The sequence below is a fragment of the Choristoneura fumiferana genome, chromosome 11 (assembly GCF_025370935.1).
Source record: "Choristoneura fumiferana chromosome 11, NRCan_CFum_1, whole genome shotgun sequence".
Classification (NCBI taxonomy): domain Eukaryota; kingdom Metazoa; phylum Arthropoda; class Insecta; order Lepidoptera; family Tortricidae; genus Choristoneura; species Choristoneura fumiferana.
Genome location: NC_133482.1, coordinates 10,129,077 through 10,144,705, shown reverse-complemented (window position 1 = coordinate 10,144,705; position 15,629 = coordinate 10,129,077). Strand labels below are relative to the sequence as shown.

The 15,629-nt window shown below is 37.9% G+C and overlaps 1 protein-coding gene across 1 annotated transcript; it reads left to right on the top strand.

Moving 5' to 3' along the window:
* Positions 1-687: 687 nt before the first annotated feature.
* Positions 688-4,776, top strand: LOC141432359 (uncharacterized; the record flags this gene model as incomplete). Its single annotated transcript, XM_074093899.1, is given in 3 exon segments — positions 688-1,116; positions 3,385-3,481; positions 4,345-4,776. Coding segments are annotated over 3 exon segments (579 nt in total). The 3' UTR covers positions 4,707-4,776.
* Positions 4,777-15,629: the final 10,853 nt, after the last annotated feature.

Here is a 15,629-nt window from a genome sequence, read left to right as displayed (position 1 = left end):
AATAATATTACATTACCGAAGCTTTTATAAAACATCATCAAAATCGCAAACTTAAAAGGTAAATATTCAACCGAAATAGCTAGTCGTTGCTAGGCGACTCTGTCGCCTTAGCAACGGCTAATAACGTCTAGCAACCAAAAAACGCTGAAAAAACACGTTTCTTGTATGACGATCCCTTTAATTTGTAACTTTACTTTATTTTTAGTATTTAGAAAGAAAGAAAGAAAGAAGACATTTATTCACTTACACAGAAGACACACATATACTTACAGCAAAATTAACACAAATGAAAATAAAAAATAAAAAAATTAAAAAAAATTATTTGTTGTTATAGCGGCCATAGTAATACATAATCTGTGAAAATTTCAAGTGTCTAACTTTTACGGCTTCAGAGATAGAGCCCTGTGACAGACGGACAGATAGACAGACAGACAGACAGCGGAGTCTCAGTAATAGGGTCCCGTTGGCACCTTTGAGGAACCCTAAAAAATGCAATTTATTGAATGACCTCCTAAAGCGTGCATTATAAATAACCTATTTTCCTTCTGTCCATTCCTATATTGAACAGACTATAGTCACTTATGTGCTTACATTTCTTTTCGGGGTTTTGCACAGGAACTTCAGGATCTGGGTAATTACCGAAGACGTAAGCATCTCTAAAAACGAACTCTGGGATATTTCGCATTTAATAAAAACGGTTACAGCGGCGTGCGGGGCTCCGTTAATGAAAGAACTTGTTTTATTTTAATTCGATGACGCGGGTCATTTTATCTGCGGTCCCCGAGCATGCAGCATCAGTCAGTCGGCCTCTTGCGCCGTGACGCTCACATCGTCTTACCTCTTTTAAATATAGCTAGTACCTAAACTTAAAAGTTGTTTACACTGACGTATGTTATATTAATGTGCCATTTGTAGATTTAGTCATTAGCTTAATTTTTCCCCATTAAGACGGTCGGGCGCAAGTAATAATTAATCATTTTATTTAATAAGCCAACCATGACATCGCTTACTATTGTTTTGACGTGTTTTTTATCGCTGTTGACTGTAAGATTAACATGTAGCCAAAAGGTCACACAAGATGTTATTGGATTTCCAGAAATGGAGGAAAATAATAAGGTAAGCTACTTTTTTTGCCTGTTTGGTAGTTACACGTTTTTATATTTTTTTTACAAGCTTGTATTTAGTTTATCTGTCTGTGTCAGAACCTATGTGCCTTCTTAATCAAGTGGTTGGATTGTTTTGAAATTTGTCCTTAAGTCCAGCTTGGCTGCTTTAATTTGACCAGAAATATTGGAGAATAAATAACTGTTGTCTTAATTGTACCGACAAACATAATAGATGTGAATTAGTCATTTCATGTTTTGTTTCCTAGCCTCGATAAATACTTACCGTATTTTATAACCGGCAATGATCTACAATCGTGGACGATGGTGACGGGTTCGGGAGGGTCCATTTTCTACCAGTCTGAAGTCGGTCGGTGCCTCATCACGAGCCAGCAGGAGTGGACCTATAGTCATCTACCTCACCTATGCACTTTATATCGGTGCCTCAGCACTGCTGGTTCGTGCTGAGGCACCGACCGACTTCAGACTGGTACAAAAATATTTCCATGGTTCTTTGTAGTCGGTTTAATTTTTTCTATTTTTTTTATTATTTGTACCACTGCCACGACTGCTACTAAATGGTCACATGGTACTTTATGGTTATTTGTAGTTGGTTCAATTTTTTGTTATAATTTTTTTTTCACGGTTTTTAGTGTAAATATAATCTAAGATCCGTTTCGACGTGAAAGACGGACAAACATACAAACACACAAACACACAGACCCACACACACTTTCGCATTTATGGTATTATAGTATGGATGTAATAATTTAGAAAAAAAAACTTTAGTTGGTAGGTAATATCCATGGCTACGACTGAACTAAGAGTATTAACTACTTAATTAATTAAAAGTGTGTGAAACCACTTATTGGTAAAACCGTTGTGAGCTAATTGTGATAACAGTTTATGATTTGAAATAGTACATTGTGTCTTAAGGGCGGTAAATAAGGAATTACGAACGAGAGTCTATTAGAAGCCCGAAGTCGAAGACTGAGGGCTTTAATGAGTCGATGTTCGTAATTCTAGTACCGCCCGTGCGACAAACAATGTTTTTCATCACATTTTCGAGTAAAATTTTATATGTCTAAAAGAAAAAATATAATTCTTCCAAATATTGGCGAACCTTAGGCTGAACTCTTGGTAGTGCCGTTCTCCCCCTCCCCCTCCCGCAGCATGCGCCGCAACGTGCGAGGGCATGTGGTCCTGCAGCAGTGCGCGCAGCAGCAGCTTCAGTACGGGCACTGACTCATTTACCGACCTTGGGCTTCATGAAAAGAAAATTTGTACGCGCAATGACTCATTTACCGACCACGGGTTTCATGACAAGCACATTAACGTCGAGGGTGCTATTGGGGGGTTGCAACCAAGGTAGCCTGCATGTTTCGACACTGTTTACGAGCAAGTGTGATGAAAAGTTCCAAACACACTACAATTAAATTAAAAACTCAACTGCGTTAAAAAACTAAAAAGACAAGAACAAGTCTAGTGGTCTAGAACTTGTTATTAAAAAAACTTGAACTTCAACAGTCGGGACCCATTCAAAACCGTGGCTGTCCATAAGTCTCATAATACGCTCGAAAAACATAACCCTTCTACGGGCAGTCGGGTAAAAAGAGAAATTTACCCACTCAACAATATGCATTATAACTGTTTTGCATACCTAGTGCACTTCTCTATTTATATTTATACACATACTTATTAAGTAGAGCGTGGCTTTCATACCTATATTAAAATTATATTCCACTACCCCATTGCAATACTTACAAATTTAACAATGATGAAATACTTACACAATTTAACAATGATGAGTTATCTCTATTATGATATCAATGTTTGTTTTTAACAGTATAATGTTTAGTATAATATTGGTGATAGTGTATCGAAATGAATAAAGCTTTCGATATAAAGTTTTTTTTTTAACTTCAACTAAATATTTTATACTTACGTGTAAAATAAAATAGTAAAATTAAATAAAGAACACACCGTCTAAAAGATCCGCCTATGGCTGGGTTTCCATGATGCTGGCCGCATTAACCCTCTGGATCGCAAGTGCGATTCGCTGGGATAAATACGCGCCACCAATTTTACTGTTGTAAAATTCTGTTTCTGTGAAATAAATTATTTTGTATTTTTGTATTTTGTATAAATCTAGTAATGGCCTCCTGCCACGTGCCCAAAAGACAAAAGGCCCTCGTTGGATAGCTAAGCTATGCTACTCGTAATTATATATTTTAAGTTAAACAATATCCTTCTCTAATTTTTTGTTTCGTGTAATCCCCAGACTCGACAGCCAGTATTTTTGCCGTCTATGTGCCCCGAGAACGAGTTGTACTACCCTGGCGATCAGAAGGACGACTGGATTTGCGACTGCAGGCCGGGTAAAGAATGCAATAATTAAGTAATCGACTTAATTTCCATTTGAAGAATGTATGTAATATTATATGAAAAAATCCCGCAATAGTTGCTAGACTGATATACAGTTAGAGTCGTTGCATATGTAGGTACATTGTACATTTGCATTGTGGTGTGGTAATACTTTGCACTACAGTAAATTTTACACATTCAAGACTAACTTTTGCCCGCGATTCTGCCCGTTAAGAATTTGTATCGTTATCTCGCGGAAACTATTCAAATTTTCCAAGAAAAAAAGTTTCTCCATACCAAATTTCTTATAAGTAGGTATTTAAACTAGCTCATAAACTGAGGAGCTAACAGACAGACAGACAAGAGTGCCTTTCACATTTATAATATTAGCAAAGGAAGTAAAGATAAGCACATAAAGCTACAATTCTGTTCATCATTCGATCATTTTTTTCGATCTACATAGTTGGAATGAATGGATAAATGAAAAGTGAAGTAAAATACACGCAACAGTTTCCATTATCTTAATTTAAGAACCTTCGTATGTGTTTAATATAGATTGGTCGTCCGACACAAAAAAAAATATGAAAGAAGTGTCGGGCAAAGTAATCGGCGTATCTGGCGACCAAAGAGCAGGATTTTTCTTCGCCCAAAGACTGAACCTTGCAGTGCAACGAGGCCAACGAGGCAACGCCGCCAGCGTCTTGGGTACAATGCCCCGCGCCGCGCTGCGCTGCCTTTGGAATAGGAAGCCTTTTAGTTAATTTTATGTGTTTTTTATTTTTATGTAAAAATTCATTGTTTAAATAAATATTCAATTTAGATACTAATTGAAATGTAAATGTTTAAAATTGTAGCTTATTCTTTCTCTATCTTCCAGCGCATATTTACCAACCTGCAACTGACAAATGCTGGCCAGCCTACCGCAAAGGGCCTTGCGAAGAGGAGCACTACCTCGTACTGCCGCCGAATTCATTTATACCAGTCTGCGAGAAGAACCCTTGTCGACTTGATTCCTTTGTCGTATTCAAAGACAAGTGTGTGCAACTCGGCTCGACGGTACCGTGTGCGCACTCGTACCCTAATTCAGTAGCACTGGGGGTCAACGCAACTACTTTACAAGTTGACTGTGTCAAATTAAACTTTGAGCCGAAAATTTTCGCACCAACTACGAATGCACCGACTATAACCTGCCCACCTGGATGCAAGAGGGACATACATCGCCAGTGTCTTAGGTCTTAATTAAGTCATTCAAACGTTTCATTTATATACTGCCTAATGGAACTTAAATCAAATACAGAATAGCCAAATAGTTCATCTGGTTTCATTTAAAATGATCATTTTAACGTGCACAACCGACACTTGCCAGCTATAAAATGACGTGAAGCGTAGTAGGTACAATGAGGGCTATCGCGTATGAATTCGCCACTAGAGGCGCTAGTGTAGCGTGAGGTCTCCGAAATGTCAAATCTCATAGTTTTTGGGTGAGCTACGCGGGTTTATTTAAAATAAGAATAGTTTTGTGAATATTTTGCAATATCTGAAATTAATTATGGCAAATATGCGTTCCGGGGCAATGAATGTCTGTGTTTTGAGACAGTTTTGTATTTCGGAAACCTTTGTCCTCCCTTTTTTCCGAACAAAACGGAGATTATGCAACACTGTGGCATGCTCGATACTTTTAAGGTACGGTTTTAAGGTGTATTAAATATGATTTTAATGTAAACTTTGTTTTCACGCCCGTAATAACAGACTTCTCACGCAACAGTGCGCCATCTAGTGAGACAAAAAACGATAGCCCTCATTAAACTTAGGTAGGTATTTTTAGCCGTAGGTTCAACGAAGCTTTTTATGTTGAAATCGGTACTTATTTATTAGAAGAGAACTGAGTTTTCCTGCACCCTATAGCTAAAGCATTGCACTGTATGGCACCATGAGCGGTGTAAAGTTATTGTAGCAACCGGAGGCGTCGTTCGGTGTTACCATGACGACACTCCATCCACCCTCACCACACCACATGTCTGTCAGCGTTTATTTACCAATTATTTCACTTGACATCAGGGAGGCATCCACACGTCTCGTTCATTTGTCATTATTGCCGATAAACATCAAATATTCCATGCGTGACAATAATATTTCAATGTTGAGTGACCTTTAAATATTATTTCGTGTTCAGTTCCAACTCGGATAGGTTATGACTAAGTCATGTTGTACTGAAGAAAGATTTGACCTGAGTACCTATTAGAAAGTGCATCGAGAACGTGACGATGGAGCTGAAATGCGGTAAGCATATTTAAATTTTAATAAGAATACAAAGGTCTATTATGCTGTACCTATATGTCTATTAAGTATTTACAAGTTTTGTACTAAAATTTACAATCTGACCAATCGACAATAATCGTCACATTTAAAACAAAAAAAAAAAAACGGCCAAGGGCAGGTTTTAAATTGATTGTATAATATTCAATTATATCTACATAATCCCACGCGGGCCCAGTGCGGATTGGGAACTTCACACGCACCATTGAATTGCTTCGCAGGTTTGTGCAGGTTTCCTCACGATGTTTTCCTTCACCGCATAGCTCGTGGTAAATTTCAAATGTAATTCCGCACATGAATTTCGAAAAACTCAGAGGTGCAAGCCGGGGTTTGAACCCACGACCCTCTGCTTGAGAGGCGATAGGTCAAACCACTAGACCACCACGGCTTCACGGCTTCGGCTTCACTATGGCCCAAGCCCTCTTGTTCTGAGAGAAAGGCTTTGCCCAGCAGTGGGACGTATATAGGCTGGGATGATGATGATGATGATGATCTACATAATATTATATAAATTTTGAACTTTAAGGGATAAGGGACCATGCAGGCAATGATTTCCGGAAACCTGCAATATAAGTAAAGCTCGGTCACCACAACGGGTCACCATCATCATCATGGTCCGATTATCTTGAAATATCATCGTACGCAGGTGCTTCAGTAAAATGTAATAATACTAAGCACTCACACAGTACCACGTCCACGAAAAAACATGTTAAAATGATTTGTTAGATGAAGTCAGCCAGCTTTTTTTTTGTAATCTACGACCAAGCTGAGCGAGTGATGGATTTATTTACATATAATCGCGAACATAGTAGGCGAGCTTGCCTTATCGCAATTGATCGCTGACCCCAATTCCCTGCTGGACGGCGTGCGGCGGACCTGCGGCACAGTAGCCAGACCTTCTGACCACTTGAGGCCTGGGCAACACAAGTAGGTAATAGAGTGAGAGTTTAGAAACGTCATGTAAGCTAAAAACTCCACCGCATAAATACCGAAATACCTCATGTAATTTTTCTCCCCTCTGTCTGCATTGACCTATATTAAAAAAAAACCGGCCAAGAGCGTGTCGTACATGTCCAGGATAGGGTTCCGTAGCCATTACGAAAAAGTCAAATAATATTTTTCTAAGGATTTGGTATTGCGTACTGAATCTTCCAAGTTTAGGTATATTTTATACCTTAGGCTGCTATTTACTCTTAAACTACTAATAATTCTCAAGCAATCTTAGCCGCTATAATTTTCCTTGTAAATTTTATATATTTACTACCATCCTGAATTTTTTCAAATTTTTCCACCCACCGGCTTAGATTTTAGAGGGGGGGGGACGCTCGATTTTAATGAAATTTTGCCCTTTAAAGTTGAATATTTTGCAAACAAATCACAGACACAGAATCGAAAAATCGTTTTAGCAACCCCCAACGGTTTTACAAGACCTATCTAAAAAAAACACCCCCACTTTACGTCTATGGGAGGAACCCAAAAATTTTTTTTTTGTTTTTTTTTATTGTACCATTTTGTCGGCATAGTTTACATATATATATTCTTGCAATATTACAGCTTTCTAGCATTGATAGTCCCCGAGCAAAGCCGCGAACGCGAACGGACGGACGGACAGACAGACAGACAGACAGACAGACAGACAGACGTACCTCCCACAGACGTAAAGGGGGGTGATTTTTTTTTCGACTAACCCTATATTGTGGGGTATCGTCGTATAGGATAGGTCGTTTAAAACCATTGGGGAGTTGCTAAGACAATTTTTCTATTCAGTGAAATATTCAACTTTAAAGTGCAAATTTTCATTGCAATCGAGCGCCCCCCCCCTCTAAAATCTAAACCGTTGGGTGGAAAAATTTGAAAAAAATCAGAATTAATAAGTATATCAAATTTACAAGGAAACTTATAGCGGCTAAGATGCTTGAGAATTATTAGTATAGCTCGTAAATAGCAGCCTAAGGTATAAAATATACCTAAACTTGGAAGATTCAGAACACAATACGAAATATTTAGAAAAATATTATTTGATTTTTCGTAATGGCTACGGAACCCTATATCCTAGGCCTGTAGACACGCTCTTGGCCGGTTTTTTTATACCTCTCATTAATAGTAATGTGGGCTTAGCACACTAGGTTTTATTGCGGACATATAGCATCCGTCCTATACGCATAATTGCGAAAAAAGCGTGATTATTATATGTTTGCCCGCGGCAAAACCTAGCGTGCTAGACCCCTGGCCAATCGGTCTGATAACCCGGCAAACTGGCACGACCTTCGCCCAAGTTATTAGGCCTCACTGACCGAGATTTGCTTACTTGGATTTATGAGATAATCGTAAACATTAACGTCGTAGTGTAAATAATGTTTGACGTCAACTGGTGTTCGTCACTCGGTTCTTCGGACGACAGACTGTTACTTTAAATTCGGTTTTTGCATTTAGAATGATTTTATTTTTAGTCTATTTTCATCATAACCCACAGTAGAAGCTGTGCTTAGTTTAGGACTAGGTGTAAATTGTCCCAATGATATTTTGTTCATTTCTAACTGTTTTCTTTGGGTCTCTGAAAAATTCGCGGCAGTACTAAATCTAACACAATAAAAATAAAATGATTATATAATAATCATTGTATGGATCTTTGTTGTCCGAATAAATAAATGAATTATTATTATTATTATTATAGCTAAGTGACTTTGTTTTTGCTCACACTTGGCTGGTACTGTTTGTATTGTTATTGTGTTTGTTTGAATTTCGAATACTACGGAAATTAATTAATGTCTGGATTTAGATGTTTACCTTCCTCCGTTAAGCAAATTTGAGGAAAATATGACCATTATTATTATTTTTACTACGTTCAGCTGTAGGTATAATCCACTTAATCATTATTGTACAAAATTAGCAAATGTGGTTATTGACTACATGTTTGGTCGTTTCGTTTCCATAATTTATTTATACATTTAATTAATTAGTTAATTATTTTTGGCGAATTAAAACGTATATTCTTGAAATTAAATGTAATCTGCATTGCGACTAAATCGGAAGATTAAAAAGTATATAAATTAACTTTTATATATTATATGCTAGCTACCTTATTCAAGGAGTTTTAAAGTTACCCAAACCGATTTGGATGAAACATTGTCTAAGAACCATCGCTAGAAAACCTGATTTCAAATAAAAAAAAACGCATTCAAATCGGTCCACCCGTTTAAGAGCTACGGTGCCACACACACACACACACACACACACACACACACACACACACACACACACACACACCCACACATACACAGCATACCTACACATAGCGGTCAACTTATAACACCCTTCATTTTGCGTCGGGGGTTAATAAAATATTGGCATTTTACTTGCACATCAAAAGTAAATATATTGATGGAACTAGGTCGACAAGCGGCCCTTTCGCCCTAGTTTCGCATAACTTCAGAGTATGCGCTGCACTTTTCCTCTTGGTCAAACATATCCTTCACACCATGGAACCTGTAGCACTTTACGTTCTTCGAGGCGTTGAAGCTTTTCCTACACGGTAGTTAAGAAGGCTGATTTTCTGGCACAAAGGATTTGTATTGCCAATAGCCCAATATTGTTATACCTACAGCTTCTCTTAAACAAACTACAATGGAACAGTGAACAACTGCAACATCTTGACTGAAATATACCTATAGCAATCTAAGTGATTCGGGTATTTAAAGGCAATGACAACCTAACTCAGTCAACGCGGCGCAATGAACAGGAGTAAATAAACTATGTACTTAATTAAAAATGTATAGTTTTCACAAAAAAGTCTATTAATTTAATCTAGGCAACCGTATCGGCATCCGTTTTGGTTTTACGACAGTACAATTACAGTACACATGTACAGCGCTATAACATACCTACCTCACTCTAAGAGCTGGTGGGCTACTACGACATTCGAAAATCGAAGTTTTGTCGTACCGTCCCTCTCACTGTTGTATTAAATAATATTAGCGTTAGCGGAACGGCAAGATACGAAGTAAGAACTTTGCACTTCGTAGTATAAGGCTAGATTCGCACCATGCCCTGGCCCAGTCGAATCCGACCCGAATCCATGAAAATACGGTCCGGATTAGTTTTAGAACTATTCGTATCATTGACATCTATGTACTAGACTGCATGTTTCTTACATCAAAACGGCGGACAAAAACAGTTCACAGCGTGTCTTTGTGAACAGTTCACTATAGTCTGTTGACGTCCGTGACAGCGGTTGTGTCAAAGTAATACGAGTATTAATGATTGATGCGCCGCGTATTTTATTCCAAACAGCCAGTCTAGTGCCCTAAGGTACCTACATATTTAGATGTCGATGAGTTACACGATGGGAATCGAATCTGGTGCGTAAAGTACCATACAACCAGTTTTAAGACTACCTAGGTAGGTACTCCGAGCCGTAATTTGACGAACTCAGATCGAACGTACCTATATACTGCGAAACCGCCTCTTAGAGCTCTATCCGGATGACGGAAATCCGATTTAGTGCTTTACGCACTAAATACAAATAGTTCTACTACTACCTCGGATCAATATTCTTTTGTTTTTATTAATATCGTGTTATAGAGCCATTTTTTTGTTATGAAGATTAAATAAGTTTCTATCTATCCCTATCGCCCTAATGCTCTTTAATGCGAAAGCGCTCTAATGTTCTTTAATGCGAAATCGCTCTAAGGTACCTAAACAAAAAAATGTTTAATTTGAAGAAGAACAACAAGAAGAAGAAGAAGACACTTTGCTTTGACTCTTTGCGCAATAAGTATATAGCTACCTACATGTACAGTGTGTAAAAAAATACTCTTAAAGGGGAAAGGGGGTTAAACTTGGGTTAAATGGTCCATTATAAATAGAGTCCTTTACAATATATGAAAACCATAACTTATCACTTTATGATTAACAGACAAATGAAGTCATTAAATCCTATTTCAGTAACATTAAGAACGCAGTAATTTTTATGTAAAAGTACATTTGTACCCCTGAACAATAAAGAGTCGTATCATAATAGCAAAATGTGCAGAATTCCCTCATATTTTTACGTTTAGAGTTATTTTTTAACCGATATATACCTATGTAGAAACCAATCGAGACTTGAGGTAAATTCCTCACACTAGCGCTAATCCATAATTACTTTAAATACTATTACAAAATCTTACGAAGTTAATTAAGGCACGAACAGCCCTTCGTCGGCTATCGGGGGCAGTGGGTCGGCCCAGCTCCAGATCTGAGGCTATAACGAAAGCGTAGGTACTGTTGTTTTGTATTTTTAAGGCGAAATTGCGTGAGTCCTTTTCACGTGCCAGTATTTTGTGCTGCCAAACGATCTTGATCCAAGGTTCCCTTTAAATACTTTATATTTTGTTAACATTACAACTTCTGAATTGGCACAAAGACTGTAACTACTTAATAGTATGTAAAAAAAGTTTGTGTATTTAAATTTTAAACATTGTATAGGAGGTACATTTTTTAACCACAGAATCGATTTGAAATTTTGAGTGGCGTGAGTTACGATGTGAGCTTTAGCGAACATCGTAAGAAAAAGACGCCACGAGCTTTTTTTGACTTGCTTATATAACGTTGCATACAATACTTTTTCTTCGACTGGGTACTTTTTAATTGCAATACAAAATTAGAGAAATAGTAAACTTTAAACGTAAACAACAATAAACAAGTGAGAAATATGATAATGTCTAAGGCCGTCTTGCAGGAAAAAATAAATCTAGATTTAGTAGTTAATCCGGGCTTAAGCTTGACAGTTCCATACAATTTGACACTACTAAACTGAGCTTAACGCTAACTCGAGATTTATGTGTTTCCTGCAAGTGGGCCTAAATTTGTCTAAGTTAAATTTTGTTTTTGATAAATGTTTACTTGCCTGTGACGATGTTAAAAATACGAGTTATTAATATTATATTGGCAGGCTTACGTTGGCAGGCTATGGATTATGTTCGAAAATATTTTATTCTGTATAAAAACCATATAAAATAAATGTAACTGGCTGCACCTTAGCCTGTCCGAACGTACGAATGAAGAAAAAAAACCGGCCAAGAGCGTGTCGGACACGCCCGAAATAGGGTTCCGTCCGTAGCCATTACGAAAAAATGAAGTAACATTTTTTTAAGGATATATTATTTTGTACGGAATATTCCAAGAACTACTAATAATTCTCAAGAAAACGCTCGATTTTAATGAAAATTTGCACTTTAAAAGCTGAATATTTTGCAAACAAATCACTGAATCGTTTTAGCAACCCCCTAATGGTTTTAAAAGACCTATCCAACGATACCACATAGTATTTGAATATTTTATTGTACCACTTTATCGACATAGTTTACATTACATATATATTCGTGCATAATTACAGTTTTCTAGCATTGATAGTCCCTGAGCAAAGCCGCGACGGCGAGAACTATAAGGCGAAACTATAAGGGTTCCGTTTTTGCCATTATAGCTACGGAACCCTAAAAAGTAAGTGGTTGCAGTCTGGTTGCAGTATCGATTTAGCAACATTACGAGTACATTACGATTACGATACAGTGCTGTTATGGAGAATTGACAATTATAGAGTATTCCAGAATCTTGTTATGTAGGTATGCTGTTATATATATTTTTTGTTAATACAAAATAAGAAACTTTATTGTAAATTCTAACTAAAATAACAAGTATCAAATAGAGAAAATTAAATTATACAAACAATGTCAACTAAAATTAAAATAAACACAATAAAAACATGCTGTTATATTACTGTTCGTGATTAAGTAAATCACAGATTACAGTATAGGAGTAGAAAAATATGTAAAAAGTAATCTGTAGAACTAGTACAGTTTTTTTTAATTTATCAAAATACATATATAAGAAGCAACTCTACTTAAAATTTTGATCTTTGTCCATAAGTCACAAAGCGTAAAAGGCTTCACACAATATGTCAGTGCTATGCAGACCTTTCAATTATGTATATAAACTCATATGCATGTAAACTCTATACAGTGGCGTAGCTAGGCGTGGGTGGAGTGGGCCCTCGCCCACGGCCTCGCACTTAAAAGGGCCTCACGAGGCCCCTTTAAATGCAATGCGACCATAGAAAAGGGGCCTCGCTGATACGACTTCGCCTCCGTCTACATTAGTCCACGCTACGCCACTGACTCTATATCAGGGTTTCAGTCACGGAGCACTTTCACAATTTAAACAATTCCACGGACCATCTGTATTTGTATTTCTATGTAATCCTCCGAAAAATCAATCAAAACACGAAAAAAGAATTGCAAAAAGTAAATGTATGTAACCCCAAATTTAACGCGAGTGGAGCTGCAGGCATAAGCTAGCCAATGATAATGCAACGCCCCATATCGTAAACCATGCATGACTCTCCTACAGCAGCAATGGCTTTCGAATTAAAACCTCGGACGTTGCACTTTTCACTTCTTAGAAGGCATTCTTAATCGTGTCTTCGGTCCGTATCAGTAGTACCCTACTTTGAGTTTCGGACTTAAGTATAATGTACTTTTCCTCAATCGATAATTTTTTTGTTGGAATTAATAGTACCTCTACCAACCACTGATTCGACGGTTGTGCTTTAAACACATTAATCATTATATCTAATGTATTTAATTTTATTATTATGTTGTGTCGCGGGTGCAGGGGGGGGAGAGCGTACTCCTACCTAAAAGGCAACGCACTTGTGACTCTTCTGTTGTTGCAGGTGTCGCTTAATCGCTTGTAATCGCTTACCATCAGGCGATCAGTTTGCTCGTTTGCCCCCTATTCCATTAAAAGTAAAGACTTTTGAAAAAACTGTTTTTTTATCATCTACTTGTGGATTAAACTTGGCCATATATTTTAATGGTCATGTAATTCAGTTTTACTAAATAAATTGGCTATGGAATCGTAGGTGTAACTTTTATCGTGTTGTCCACATAGAAAGACGCGATACCACAAATCTGTGATTCCTCACTCGCATTTCTGGATGTTTTGCGACAACCCAATCCGATAACACAACATGGGGTAAACATACCGTAATTTACTGAACATAAAACTTTGTGTTTCATAACTAAGAGGTATGCCTAAATACCGCTTACATTATTCACTCTGTTAAATCATGCATTTTCCACACCGATTCAACTAACTTTAAAAGTTTTATCTTGTAGCGTGATCTCTCGCAAAATCATCTGTATTGACGACGTAAATTATGTTGGAGCGATACAATCAGCTGGGCGATGGCGTGCGCGGGCTTGCGTCACTCCGGAGGCACTTCATAACGCTCCTCCCTCCCACCCCACCTTTCAAAACTAAACCCAAGTCTAGAGTCCAACTAAACTTGACCTCCAAGATCCTCAAACTTTCCAGCCTAAAGTGTTAGCTAGGTACAGTAAGTATGACGGTACATTTGGCATTTCATGATGGACTGGCGTTACGCTCCATGTTGAGTGACTAATGCCCCAGGTCACGCCCGACGCCTGTAAGGAGCAACATAAAAATAACAATATACACATTGGACGTTGAGTCACCATGGCTATGGATTATAAACACATAAAGAAGACCATACTTTCATAAGGTTAGTCTTAAGGTTAAAACGACAATTTGCTAGAATACTGCTACCAAAGGTAGGTGTACCTACATTACTTGAAAGCGGGAGAATAACCTAACCAACAAAAAGTTGGAAAACTCCCGACTTTGTCACTTCAAAGTTCAATATCTCAAAAACGGCTGAACCGATTTTGATGAAACTAGTCTATAAAACATCGCTAGAAATCCTGCTTACAATTAAAAAAACGCATTCAAATCGGTCCACCCGTTAAAGAGCTACGGTGTTACAGACAGACAGACACACACAGACACACATAGCGGTCAACTTTTAACACCCCTCTTTTTGCGTCGGGGGTTAAAAACGAAAAGATGTTGTCAAGTTGCCGATGGTAGGTACTGGTGCGTAGGTAGTAGTGGATACCTATACTAGACATTATACAGGGTATTCCAGAAACCAACGACAAACTGTTGAGAGCTGATAGAGAAGCTCAAAAGCTATCGATTTAACCCCCATGTATGTTCAGCGATTTTTAGTTGTTTCGGAGATATTGATCATTTTAATAGGAGTTTTGGTCATTTTTCCTCCCTTGGAGTGGCAAGCGTCCGGGTCCCGGCACACCCTTACGGTACGGCACCCCTTGTAGGTAAAAAAGTTTTTGTAGGTTAAAGTAAATAACCTAACCAACAAAAAGTTGGAAAACTCCCGACTTTGTCACTTCAAAGTTCAATATCTCAAAAACGGCTGAACCGATTTTGATGAAACTAGTCTATAAAACATCGCTAGAAAACCGGCTTTTAAATAAAAAACGCATTCAAATCAGTCCACCCGTTAAAGAGCTTAGGTGCCACAGACAGACACACATAGCGGTCGCACTTATAACACCCCTCTTTTTGCGTCGGGGGTCAAAAAAGGATCCAATCCTTCTTTTAATTTTTCAATGTTGGAGTGTGCCGACAACATTAAAAAACATATTTTAGTAATACCTAGCCTGAGTCTAGTTAGGTCGAAGCCTAACTGTAGGTACAATAATAGGTAGGTACCTGTTAAGTTTACTTAACTAACTACACATACTTACCGACCTTCTAATAAATATAACAAAGACCAACTCTTTACCTGGATTGAAATTCATTTCTATTAGCATTTGCCTACATGTTGTACGAAATATAACAGTGACCTGCTTTTGTGCATAGAGTTAAATACTTATATTAGGGAGTAGTAGCCGGGGCTTGGGGGTAGGTTGCGTGCGCCCGCCTCCACTGGGCACCCGGGCCCAGCGCCTTCTCTGTCCAGCGGGCACCGGGCAGCGCTCT